Source organism: Bufo bufo, chromosome 5 (assembly GCF_905171765.1).
Source record: "Bufo bufo chromosome 5, aBufBuf1.1, whole genome shotgun sequence".
In the NCBI taxonomy this organism is placed as follows: Eukaryota; Metazoa; Chordata; class Amphibia; order Anura; family Bufonidae; genus Bufo; species Bufo bufo.
The window spans coordinates 207,587,655-207,602,276 of record NC_053393.1 but is presented as its reverse complement, the minus strand read 5'-3'; the positions used below and the strand labels follow the sequence as shown (position 1 = coordinate 207,602,276).

At 40.7% G+C, this 14,622-nt stretch overlaps 1 protein-coding gene across 1 annotated transcript in view; it reads right to left on the bottom strand.

Moving 5' to 3' along the window:
* LOC121002015 (myosin VIIA and Rab interacting protein) overlaps positions 1-14,622 on the bottom strand; it is a 642,833-nt gene that overhangs the window by 177,382 nt on the left and 450,829 nt on the right. Inside the window, exon 4 of the mRNA XM_040433314.1 lies at positions 4,488-4,624. Coding sequence (XP_040289248.1) covers positions 4,488-4,624 — 137 coding nt within the window. The remainder of the gene's footprint in view (positions 1-4,487; positions 4,625-14,622) is intronic.

The following is a 14,622-nucleotide window of genomic DNA, read 5'->3' as shown; positions in this document are numbered from 1 at the left end:
CCCCACTCACGTCAGGTCTAAAAAAGTGGGCATTGCATGGGAAGGAGACAGGCCGGTTTTAGCCGTAGAAAATTGTCTAAATGTAAGAAAGCTACAAACCGGATTCCAAAAAAGTTGGGACACTAAACAAATTGTGAATAAAAACTGAATGCAATGATGTGGAGATGGCAAATGTCAATATTTTATTTGTAATAGAACGTAGATGACAGATCGAACGTTTAATCCGAGTAAATGTATCATTTTGAAGGAAATATACGTTGATTCAAAATTTCACGGTGTCAACAAATCCCCAAAAAGTTGGGACAAGTAGCAATAAGAGGCTGGAAAAAGTAAATTTGAGCATAACGAAGAGCTGGAAGACCAATTAACACTAATTAGGTCAATTGGCAACATGATTGGGTATAAAAAGAGCTTCTCAGAGTGGCAGTGTCTCTCAGAAGCCAAGATGGGTAGAGGATCACCAATTCCCACAATGTTGCGCAGAAAGATAGTGGAGCAATATCAGAAAGGTGTTACCCAGCGAAAATTTGCAAAGACTTTGCATCTATCATCATCAACTGTGCATAACATCATCCGAAGATTCAGAGAATCTGGAACAATCTCTGTGCGTAAGGGTCAAGGCCGTAAAACCATACTGGATGCCCGTGATCTCCGGGCCCTTAAACGACACTGCACCACAAACAGGAATGCTACTGTAAAGGAAATCACAGAATGGGCTCAGGAATACTTCCAGAAACCATTGTCAGTGAACACAATCCACCGTGCCATCCGCCGTTGCCAGCTGAAACTCTACAGTGCAAAGAAGAAGCCATTTCTAAGCAAGATCCACAAGCTCAGGCGTTTTCACTGGGCCAGGGATCATTTAAAATGGAGTGTGGCAAAATGGAAGACTGTTCTGTGGTCAGACAAGTCACAATTCAAAGTTCTTTTTGGTTCCTTTTGGAAATCTGGGACGCCATGTCATCCGGACCAAAGAGGACAAGGACAACCCAAGTTGTTATCAACGCTCAGTTCAGAAGCCTGCATCTCCGATGGTATGGGGTTGCATGAGTGCGTGTGGCATGGGCAGCTTGCATGTCTGGAAAGGCACCATCAATGCAGAAAAATATATTCAGGTTCTAGAACAACATATGCTCCCATCCAGACGTCATCTCTTTCAGGGAAGACCTTGCATTTTTCAACAAGATAATGCCAGACCACATTCTGCATCAATCACAACATCATGGCTGCGTAGGAGAAGGATCCGGGTACTGAAATGGCCAGTCTGCAGTCCAGGTCTTTCACCTATAGAGAACATTTGGCGCATCATAAAGAGGAAGGTGCAACAAAGAAGGCCCAAGACGATTGAACAGTTAGAGGCCTGTATTAGACAAGAATGGGAGAGCATTCCTATTTCTAAACTTGAGAAACTGGTCTCCTCGGTCCCCAGACGTCTGTTGAGTGTTGTAAGAAGAAGGGGAGATGCCACACAGTGGTGAAAATGGCCTTGTCCCAACTTTTTGGGGATTTGTTGACACCATGAAATTCTGATTCAACATATTTTTCCCTTAAAATGGTACATTTTCTCAGTTTAAACTTTTGTTCCGTGATTTATGTTCTATTCTGAATAAAATATTAGAAGTTGGCACCTCCACATCATTGCATTCAGTTTTTATTCACGATTTGTATAGTGTCCCAACTTTTTTGGCATCCGGTTTGTAGAAAGCTGTCTTACATTTAGAAGTGGCGGTGGATCCGCTGAAGTTATGTAGAGGCCAGCGCCTCTACATAACTCCAGTGATCCACCACCAGCTTAGGGCTTTATTACGACCAGTGTCTAAAACGCTGGTCTTAATTAATGTGCCCCAAAGTTTTGTATTACATCATAGGGATTATGGGGGTCATTTATTCTCCTAAAATACGCCTATAAAAGGTTAGTTGCGCCGCAATCTGCAACTTTTCCCCGCTCACGCCAGGTCTAAAAAAGTGGGTGTGGTGTGGGTGGGGAAGGGTCGGCAGGCCCATCTCATTTATCATTTTCTACGCCTGTTTTAGACGTAGAAAATAGTCTAAATGTAAGACAGCCAGGAAGCCGGCCTCTTCATAACTTCAGCGGATCCACCGTCTAAAACGTCGGTCCTAATAAATGACCTCCTATGTGTCTAGTATTGTATAGGTGATATTCAATGAGCACTATGTTTGTCACTGCATGGGCACTAATGTGACTTGAACTACTGTATGGGCACATTTATTTGACACCCACTGTTAGACTGCTATAATGGGAGCACTCTAGGATATTCTAAGAAAAGCACTACTTGAGCTTGTAGGGTAGTAACATTCAGTATTATTTATGGCAGTGTTATGTGGGCACTGTTTGTAAGTATTTGGACCATGTGTAATAATACTCATAAGGTTTTAGAAATGTTGTTTGCTCATATATATCCTAACAATTATCCAATACAGTTGTATGAACAGAATTGCTCCCATTATTTGAGGGAGTAATTAGAATATTAAATTACAGATTATAGACCACTGGCCACCAGCTGATTGCCCCTTGGAATCCACAATGATGGCTAGTTGTTGTTCAGGTGCTTCAAATCTGGATGCATAAAATATTTCACATCTAAGCCCTATGTTAGCCCCAGTTTTATTCCACTGGCCCCACTTCTACAACCAGTATCAACATTGTGCATTTTATTGTCCAGAGCTTTGTGTTTCAAAGTAATACCTGTATTATTCCAAACAGTAGTGCTGGCAGCCAACTGCCAACATTCTATGGCCATATGCTACAAAAACATTAGTATTATGCCATAGACTTCATACAGAAGTGTGGGCAATAGTTGTGCTAACCATTATAAGTCACACGGCACTGACTATAAAATACTCACTCAGAATTGCCCCTTGAAAAAGTGCAGCTACAGCAGTGCGCATACAAATAACCTACAAACACAGCGCCTCTAGAATAAAAACATTTGCATGCTCCATAAACCATCCCTCTACTCTACTTGTAACCACTGTTACAAAAAAAAAATGGTGGGTTTCTGAAAATTTAAATTTTTTACATATTGCTGGATGTGTGGTATTTCTGCTCTGAATAGCTGTTCTTTGTACTCTAAACCAGTCAGATGTCTCCACCCTGCTGCTACCGCTCCCCACTCTCTGCAAATTTGCAACCTTACAAAATGTAACAGCTAGTATAAAACAATTATGTTTCACAATCATATCAGGGGGCAGTACAGAGATCTATCCCATCATCTATTTATCCCCAGGACTGTGACTGTGACGAGGGGACATCCTCTGCGTTTGGAGGAAAGAAGGTTTGTACACAAACATAGAAAAGGATTCTTTACGGTAAGAGCAGTGAGACTATGGAACTCTCTGCCTGAGGAGGTGGTGATGGTGAGTACAATAAAGGAATTCAAGCGGGGCCTGGATGTATTTCTGGAGTGTAATAATATTACAGGCTATAGCTACTAGAGAGGGGTCGTTGATCCAGGGAGTTATTCTGATTGCCTGATTGGAGTCGGGAAGGAATTTTTTATTCCCCTAAAGTGAGGAAAATTGGCTTCTACCTCACAGGGTTTTTTTGCCTTCCTCTGGATCAACTTGCAGGATAACAGGCCGAACTGGATGGACAAATGTCTTTTTTCGGCCTTATGTACTATGTTACTATGTACTATGTTACAATACAATTTTTTAAAGAAGAATCTATTAAAGAGGCATAACTTAATTTAATAATAAAGTCTGTACCCCCTAGCTTCAATTTCCATTGCACACAACCTCCTTAATATTGACCTTTTTTTAGATTATATTCAGATGGAATTTGTTTTAAGTTTTGGTCATTAGCTTGCAAATTTTAGGCTACTTTCACACCTGCGTTCGGGTGTCCGCTTGTGAGCTCCGTTTGAAGGGGCTCACAAGCGGCCCCGAACGCATCCGTCCAGCCCTAATGCATTCTGAGTGGACGCGGATACGCTCAGAATGCATCAGTCTGGCAGCGTTCAGCCTCCGCTCAGCAAGCGGACACCTGAACGCTGCTTGCAGCGCTCGGGTGTCCGCCTGGCCGTGCGGAGGCAAGCGGATCCTTCCAGACTTACAATGTAAGTCAATGGGGACGGATCCGTTTGAAGATGACACCATATGGCTCAATCTTCAAACGGATCCGTCCCCCATTGACTTTCAATGTAAAGTCTGGATGGATCCGTTCAGGCTACTTTCACACTTAGAAATTTGTTTAAACTATAATGCAGACGGATCCGTTCTGAACGGATCCAAACGTCTGCATTATAGGAGCGGATCCGTCTGAGCAGACATCAGACGGACCCGCTCTGAACGCTAGTGTGAAAGTAGCCTAAGCAGACACGTTTGCACCAAAAGATTATATATGAGCAATTAGTAATTTATATACAACCAAGTCTTCAGACCAAGAGTTCCAAAGTCACAGGGAAATATAGTGACTGATATTGAAATAATGAGAGTGACATTCAGATTGTAGAGAAAAGTCTTACCTGCAATATCTACACAGGCTCCGGTCTCCAGTCTGTGCTTTCTGTACAAATTCTTCAGCACTTTTGCACTGCCGAAACGTTTGAAGCGGCTTTTGACATTGTTGTAGTACCATTCCAGTGACTGGGTTCTCAAAAGCCTGTAATAACACCATAAGTAAGGTTGAAGTGTATTTAATACTTAAGTATTAAACATTATAATAAATTATAATGGAAAGTCACTACACCCAGATCAAGCCCCTTCTCCATTTCTTAGCAATAAAGTATGTGCCACAGAGAGCAGTGTTTTTTGAGTGTAATATTTGTAAGAAGGTACCTGGAATCATCGTGGATGGAAGGTATGTGTCACCGAGGTTCCTGGCCTCGGTGAAGTAAGAGCCGGTATTTTATGTGTCAGCAGCAGCTATTGCTAATTGACACTTGGATTTAGCATGGCTGTCATAGCTCTTATTGGGAGTAGTCAAAGTGCTGGGTGGGTGGATTTACCTCCCTCTGACAGTGGAGCTCAGGAGTCTGTGTGCTGTGAACTGAGGGATGTGCTGGGATTTGAGGTTTAAGCTGGGCTGGAGGCCCCTCTAAAGGCGAACAGGCCGCCTATGGACTTGATGAGGCTGAACTGCTAACAGGGTGTGAATTAATACCCAGGAGAAAAGGTGACTTATATTGTTTATGGACTTTCCTTGTGTGTGAACAAAAACCAAGCCACCTTCGTTTTGTGATACACCTTATCTGCATTTTGTTATACACCAATGTGTGAATAAACACCGCTGTTTGATTCAAGAACTGTGTACTTTGCCTCTATACTGCATCCGCTAGTCCTAACTACCAGAGCGAATCCCCACAGATTGTAAAAGAGGTTAAGGGTCTATTCACACGTCCTCAACTGTTTTGCGGTCCGCAAATTGAGGATCTGCCAAACATGGACACCGGCCATGTGCGTTCCGCATTTTGCGGACTGTACATGTCCGGAACTATGAAAGAAATTCCTTTTCTTGTCCGTGGCTGCACTGTATGCTGTCCGCATCTTCTGTGGCCCCATTGAAAATTAATGGGTCCGTACCCGTTCCACAAAAATAGGGAACTGATGTGGACCCATTATCCGAACGTGTGAACAGACCCTAAAAATGAAAAAGATAGGCATATACAGAATACGTGCACGGAGACCGCCCAGCCACATGGTCTAGTTGCAAAAACCAGGTGGCTTTTCAGCCATTTTTCTAGCCACCTTCCCGTTACAGTTTGCACATTCAACACATTTAACATATGTATTAACATCAAGAGTTAAATGCATCAATGGGCTACAAGGATTCTTTTGGTCTAGGGTGCGGCCTCTGTCCACGATAGGCTTAAGGAATGTTTTTTCCAACCTGCATCAGGGAGAAAACAGTGAATATCACCCCACAAATTCAATCCTAGAATAAGTAGATAGCATACAGTATGTGAAGACCTTCTTTAAGTAAGCTAAAGTCACATTCACATACTTGCACAGAGTAGAATATAAAATTAGCAACTGATATTGTAAAAATGCAATAACCCTTTACATTATACTGTCATACAAAGTTTGTCAGTGGAAGCATATGATCCACTCAGAAAGACTAAAATCTCTTATCCATCGACTTAAACATGCTGATCATTCCTAAAAACAAAACCCTTGCTTAATAGATATATCCAGAAAATAGTGATCGGGCTCCAGAAGGCTGGGGTCATTTACTTCACATAACTGCTTCATTTGTTATCAACGTGCTGTACTGATGAATTCTAGTTGGGTACTTTTCCATGATCAGCCAATAAATAGTGAGAATAATTATTGAATTCAAGCGTATGATAGATTGCAGGAAGGAAAAGGCCATTGGGGCCATCAGTCGCAGTGAATATTGTCATGTTTTGCCTGAAATGTAACTCATCTAATTAGGTAGAACAACTGAACTGTAATGAAATTGCATTTAAATTTGTACTTTGGAACTTGTCTGCACAGTCAATTAATAGTAGAAGTTTTGACCCAAAGGCCAAGCATTGTGATTGCCTACAAACTGTCTCTATCAGTTGTACAATATTACTTGTGTACATTGATTTACTGTAGTTAGTAAAACAGACCTACTGGGCTCATTTAACATACCAGTGCTGCTCATTATAGGTCCTTGATGGGGTATTCCCATCTCATCCATTCATGGAGCACAGCAACCTATGCTGTTTCCATCACTCTGGGGCCACCCAATCACTTCTATAGGTGTTGCAGAAACTGTGTAGCACAGCCTACTTACTGTACAGTAGCTGTTTCTTAAGTTTGGCCACCACATAAAATGAGTATTCTTTTCACAGTCATAAATGGTTTAGATAGGAATATACTTTTAATGTCATACATAATGACAAATACTGGACTGTATAGCAGAAGTTGTCAAAATGACATATCCTTCTCTGACATCACTTCCTGCTCTGCAACTATTGGCTGAAGCTAAACCTCAAAGACTTCCTGCCCTGGCCGCCCAATGGGTTCACTCTACACATAAAATACTGATGGTTCTCTGCTCCATTTTACATGCTTCCGCTTGCATTAGGGATAAAAAGCAAGAAAAATCACCTTAAATAGCGAAAAAAAAAGGTCTCAGTATTAACATTTTACAATAGATGCAATTTTCAAAGCAGACTTTAAATTGACCCTCCGGTTCAAGAAAAAACCTCTTAATTATGGAACAAACAGAACACTTCCAGGGTGACCTCCTCGTTATCTTTTCAGCTGCAAGTCTACGAATTCTCAATCTATTCTTCTGTCATCCAAGATAACTGCAGTTTTTCAGACTACCTGAAGCATACTATGCTTTTTTAGTTCAAGACACTTCCTACTTGTCTAGCCCTGCTCTTAGATTGGCCAGCTCATGTGAGCAGTGTTGGCCAATCCGTGGACAGCAGGAAGAGACTTGGACTACCAAATGCACAATATGGTAGTGTTGCCATCTTGGACGACAGAAGAGGATTTGCAGCTGAAAAGATGAAAAGGAGGTCACCATGTATATGTTCTGTTTGTTTCCTTGTTAATGAGAATTGAGTTCTTGAACTTGAACTGGAGGATAACTTTAACCCTTTCCCAACTTACCCTTGCAGTAAGTCAGATCTTTAAAGATGGCACCCTCTCCAGATCGGAGCAGGCACCATAGCAACCGGATGCCTGCTGTTTTACACATCAGGCAGCCGGTGCTAATATATGTGATTGGTGATAATGCCGATAACAGACATTTAACCCCTCAGATTCTATGTTCAATTGTGACCATGGCATCTGATTGGCTTTTCCCTGGGAGTACTATGCTCCACTGGCCCAAATGGCTTCCCCGGGCTGAGATCGGAGGAGCTGTTTGTTTGCTGTGTTAGCTTTGAGCCTGCTAGAGGCTCTGCTGCCTGCCACAGCAATGTTAGTATGGAATTAAAATAAGTGTAAAAAAAAGTCAAATAAAAGTTTTTTAAAATATATAGAAAAGTATAAAAAAAAATTGAAAATTCAAACTGTAACTTTCCCACCTAATAAAAATAAAGAGTAAAAAATTAAGTAATTAGCACTGTTGCATCCCAAAATGCCCATACAATTAAAATATAAATGTATTTATCCCTTGCGTGAACACTGTAACAGAAGAAAATCTAAATGGCCGCTTCACCATTTCTTGTCAGTTTACCTCCCCCCAAAAATTTTATAAAAAGTGATTAAAAAGTCATAATACTCCAAAATGATATAAATGAAAACTACAGATTGCCCTAAAACACGAGCCCTCAAACAACTCTAACTATAAAAAAAAAGGTTATGGGGGTCAGAATATGGCAATGCACAATTTTTTTCTTTTTTAAAGCTTTTATTTATTTTTTATATTAGAAAAAAAACGTTATAAATATAGTATAGTTGTAATTGTACTGACACAGAGAATTAGGGTAACAGGTCAGTTTTACCACATAGAGACTGCCGTAAAGACAAAACACATAAAACTGAATTACATTTTATTTATTTTTTATTTATTTTTTTATTTGGAATTTTTTCCCAGCTTCCCTCTATATTGTATGCAATATTAAATGGTACCATTAGAAAGTGGAAATTGTCCCACAAAAAATGAGACCCTAATTACCTAAAACACTTCTCTTCTGCACTAGACAACAGCAGCTATGGTCTCCTGCACAATGCAATGGCAGAAATACTGGTGGTGATGTACTTTTGCAGAAAAAAGGTGTAGGCACTGATCTTGCAAAAAAAGGACAAAAGACCATAAGCTCTTTCTTCTAGAATCCCATATTCCGTATAGAAGTCTGTGGCTGAAGTATTTGTGCTGCAATGACTGAAAATCCATTTATGCTTTGTACAACAATAATCATGACTATATGAAATTAGGCTGGAAATGGTTAATCACTCCAGTATCAGATCCTATTGTGCAACATAGCTTGATAAGAGATGATAACCTCAGGGTTCTGCCTATACCAGAGTGAAATTGCATGACGATTTATACTACAGGGTGGGCCATTTATATGGATACACCTTAATAAAATGGGAATGGTTGGTGATATTAACTTCCTGTTTGTGGCTCATTAGTATATGTGAGGGGGGAAACTTTTCAAGATGGGTGGTGACCATGGCGGCCATTTTTAATCCAACTTTTGTTTTTTCAATAGGAAGAGGGTCATTTGACACATCAAACTTATTGGGAATTTCACAAGAAAAACAATGGTGTGCTTGGTTTTAATGTAACTTTATTCTTTCATGAGTTATTTACAAGTTTCTGACCACTTACAAAATGTGTTCAATGTGCTGCCCATTGTGTTGGATTGTCAATGCAACTCTTTTCTCCCACTCTTCACACACTGATAGCAACACCGCAAGAGAAATGCTAGCACAGGCTTCCAGTATCCGTAGTTTCAGGTGCTGCACATCTCGTATCATCTGAAGGCAATTGTCTATGCTGTGAAGATACGAGATGTGCAGCACCTGAAACTACGGATACTGGAAGCCTGTGCTAGCATTTCTCCTGCGGTGTTGCTATCAGTGTGTGAAGAGTGGGAGAAGAGGGTTGCATTGACAATCCAACACAATGGGCAGCACATTGAACACATTTTATAAGTGGTCAGAAACTTGTAAATAACTCATGAAAGAATAAAGTTACGTTAAAACCAAGCACACCATTGTTTTTCTTGTGAAATTCCCAATAAGTTTGATGTGTCACATGACCCTCTTCCTATTGAAAAAACTAAAGTTGGGTTCAAAATTGCCGACTTCAAAATGGCCGCCATGGTCACCACCCATCTTGAAAAGTTTCCCCCCTCACACATACTAATGTGCCACAAACAGGAAGTTAATATCACCAACCATTCCCATTTTATTAAGGTGTATCCATATAAATGGCCCACCCTGTACTTGTGTCTTGGTTGTTAGGAGCCATTCAATATGAAGATGGCTTGTAATCATTTGCTGTAACCACGTTTCTGAGGAAGGTAACACGCATTCACTAAAGTATCTCTCTCTTCATCTAGACAGTATAACGTGTGAGGTTCTGGATTCATAATTAGCACGTAATAATAATCAAGTTTACTTTGCAAAGACTATGCTTCCTACTGCTTGAGTGGGAGGAATTCCACGCAAGTTTGTGTCACATCTGCTACAGCAGATAATGTTTCCACTGGGATTTATTGAGAAAATTCTGCTCTCATGAAAGTTTTTTTAAAGGCATATCAAATAATGAGAATTCTATACATATACTGTTAAGATGATATTTTGTGACAACCTCTCACCATGTTTTGTGAAAAGAAGGTGGTCACCACCCTTAGGCTACGTCCATATCTCTCGTAGCCTGATCCAGCAGGCTATTCCAGCATTTCTGAGGCTGGATCCTCACCTGATTCCACTGTAGTCAAAGGGGATCCGGTTGTGTGTGGCAGTATCCAGCTATGCCAGATACGGTAACTCCAGTAGTCTGTTCTCTTACAGAATAGACTACTAGAGTTTGTAAACGGATATGTGAACGTAGCCCAAGGGTGAGTTCACACTTCAGTTATTTGGTCAGTTATTTCGATCAATTATTGTGAGCCGAAACCAGGTGTTGGTCAAAAATATAGAACAGGTGCAAATCCTTCCATTACACCTAATCTCTGAGTAGGCTTCATTCCTGGTTTTGGCTCACAATAACTGATGGAAATAACTGACCAAATAACTGAAGTGTGAACTTGGCCTTAGTCATTGGTTAGATTTCTGCCGACCCCCCTTTTCCTCCTATTGCCAAAATTATGAAGCTGCTATAGGAGTGGCTGCATCGTGGAGGACGGAATGTAACATTCAGTTTAATGACTCTAATAACACACATCTAATGACTTTGCCTACTAAAATACTGCATTACTAAACGCTAATGAACTTGAGGGATGTGGATTTCTTCATTGTTGGATATGGAGATTGCACCAGGTCCACCATGAGCACCTAAAGTAAATCTTAACGGTCTGTAGAAACGTACTTCTGATCGATTTCCTTCATCTTGAGAGAGACTAGGAAGGCAAGACTAACTGGGGATCTGGGAAGCACTGGAATGAGATCAGAAAGGTATGTTTTCCCAGGTGCATTAATAGCGGTGAAGATGGAGCCATCTTCTGCGGCATAGGTGAATGAAGGAGTTATCAGAAATATCCCTGGTGATGTAGGGTAATAAGGGGTTAATGCAGACATCCTTGGAGGCCTAGGGCAGTGAAGGGATTAATCCAGACATCTTTGGTGGTGTAGGGTAGTATTAGTTATTGGTGGCATATTTTAATAGTAAAATCTCTGGTGGTCTAGGGGTTATGTTTATATTGTCCAGAGGGTCTCTCACAGTTTTATTCTGCTATGAAGGCTGATTGGGTTCCGTGTTTCCTTTTTATTCCCCACACTGATTCCAAAGATTAGTGCAGTACAGGATAAAGGAAATACTGTGCGGCCATATAATCTGTCAATCCATACCAAAGTCTGCGACAAACTACAGATGATTTCCTGCTGCAATGATGTCCCATCAGAACGCCCTAATTGCTTCAGCTCCGACAAGGAAATCTCCCAACCACCCTGTTATATAGTATATTTGTGACAGCAAACTGATGAGTCAATATTCTCCATCATTTCCTTTTGTTATATAAGGCACATGCAATACTCGATTCTTTTTAGAAATGTAACACTAATTGAATATTATAAGGCAGAATATTTACTTGGATCTTTTCAGTTATAGATGGATCCAAAATGACTGAAGATACTGTGGGAGAAGTCTCGCTGTTTATAAGATCCCATGAGCTGGTAGATAGTGAGAGAACAGCAGTGTACTATTAAAAGGAAGGATAGGGATCAGTAATTTGACTTCTGCAGGCTGATTTTTTGTAACAAAATTTAAAGGGTTGCCCAGTCTTTAGTAAATAAAGCTTAATTACTGTCAAACTAAGGCTAGGTTCACATCTGTGGTAAAAAAAAATTTTTTATTTTCCTGTATAGGAACAGAAAAGGGGAATAGCTGGATTTGGCATATGCCAGATACCTTACACTGCCCAGCTTATCCTACTAACTATAATGAGATCCATTGGGGTTCCAGTATGGATTCTGGCAGTTAGCAGCATTTTGTCCTTTTTTGCCAGAAACTACAAAGGAGGATGTTTTGTGTTTCAATTAACCACCATTTTCAAGGCATCTTATTGCTGTCAGGGAATGGAAACAGTCTTGCTTACATTCCGAGGCTTAAAACTCAACTTTTTTCTGGTCATAGTTGAGGGTTTATTATTGCATCACATCTCTCTCTCCTAGACTTCATGTTGATAGCCCTTCTATCCTCAGAAAAACCTACACGGAGAAAGACATATGGGGGACTTTCCCTTGAAGTGCAGCTGTACTAGATTCTTCTACAGGTATTTGGAAGTTGCTCTGATTACAGACTGACATACAGTATCAGTATCTTTTGTCATTGGAGAATGGATGTTGGAGGAATTTTGAATGTCTTCTGCACGGCAGGTCAGCAAATTCACAAACTGTTATAAAAGGAATGTTCTAAAAAGTGGAGGCTCTTTATTGATCTCACAACAGCATACTGAAGAAATGTTATTACATTGTACATTATAAATGGGGATGTCAGCACCTCCCAATGCGCAGGTGCACACTGCCATGGCTAAAAACATAGAGAAAAAAAAGAGGAATGCAGCAGCACCCTGCAAATCAGATAAAGTGAGATGCTTGGCAAATGCATTTTGTATAAAACCATCTGAGCCCGTCTGCCGAACGTCAAGGAGATCTCTGTAAGACGGGTCCTAACACTAAATACTACCTGTTATGCGCCAAAATGGCCGCCATAAAATTCAGGGAGTGTTGGATCCATATGCATGCTGGGTCCACTCTACCTTACAGAGATCGCCTTGACGTACGGCAGACGGGCTCAGATGGTTTTGTACAAAATGCATTTGCCAAGCATCTCACTTTATAAATAAGCGTAGCATTAGCACTATAATATTTTTGGTGACTATGGCATTATTGTACTTTATCTGATTTGCAGGGTGCTGCTGCATTGTCTTTTTTTTCTATTGTACATTATAGTCTACAATGCATTACTGTGTGAATCTTATTCTGGCAGCTGTCTAAATTTCCTGGTTTTGTTAAGGATTAACATTAAAGATCCAGATGGGCGTGGAGTGGACGGCAGCCAATGGGGAGGGGGGGGGGATATAGTTATTAATATTTTATTATTGTGAGGGTGTTCTTGGGATGCTGTATAGAACTTTTCTATATGTAAGGATGTTTGTGTTTACCATGTCAGGCATACCGTTATGATTATTATTGTCTTATGTACAAACACCATGTTTTGGAAAATAAATATATATATAAAAAAAATTAAAAAAAATAAATAAAAAGATCCAGATGGGCATTATCAGTTGGAGGTGTGTCCCTGCACAGTCTGACACTGGCAGCACTGATTGGATAGTGTCATACTGTGCAGGGACACACCATCAACTGGTGACACCCATATGGACCTTTATTGCAAACTCTTGGTAATTTATTCATAACTTCTAGCAGGAATAATAAAGAAATGGCACAACATAGTCATCGGTGCTCCAGAATTGTTATCAAAAGGTGGATGCAAGTAGTTGCTAAAACATATTAATGAGCAAGGGTTACAGGTCCTCTTCAAGGGTTCTTTCGCACACATTTTTTAAGTTTTTGATGCAACTTTTGAGCCAAAGCCAGATATGGATCCAGATTTGTGGACCATAAAACAGATACGGTCATGTAAGTAGCCCCTTAAGAAGATGGCCCTGGGGTGGAGTCTCCGTGAGCAGACGTGTAAAGCTGTTTACAGTCTCCTGATACCTATCCTGGCACTGTCTAAGCTAACTAAATTTGGCCAGAATTCGCAAGCTCAGACGATGGAGCACTTTGTGTGCAAACAACATGGTACTGAACCACTTGTCTCGACTGGAAATGAGGCACCAGTATGTGAGCTGCAGACTGAACAACCTGCCAAACTTTCCTTACAACCGGTCTCCGATCAGCTAATTTCAGCCATCATTGCCTGCCAAGCCATTGTGACCAGTAAGCTGGACAAAGTGCATGTGGATGTTAGCCTCCTGTGTCATGATTTCTGGCCCTGGGAGCGTGTCACTGCTGCTAAGGACTGAATCTCTGCAATGGATGATCGCGTTCTCTTCCCATGGTAGCAAAAGTATAATTCTATGGCTAATTCAGCGAAGCATTGGCAGGCTAAGACGGACAACCTTGAAAATAGGCTCCGCTATAACAATTTTAGAGTCATCGGACTGCCAGAACTATCGGAGGCATATGAAAGATCCCAGCAGTCGTGTCTTCAAAAATATGTATACTTTATTCCAATCATATGTCCCAACAACCAGGACGCGTTTCGGCTATATGCCTTCATCAACAGGTACATCCTTATACATACAGATGCGATATACAGTCAGGTCCATAAATATTGGGACATCGACACAATTCTAACATGTTTGGCTCTATACACCACCACAATGGATTTGAAATGAAACGAACAAGATGTGCTTTACCTGCAGACTGTCAGCTTTAATTTGAGGGTATTTACATCCAAATCAGTTGAACGGTGTAGGAATTACAACAGTTTGCATATGTGCCTCCCACTTGTTAAGGAACCAAAAGTAATGG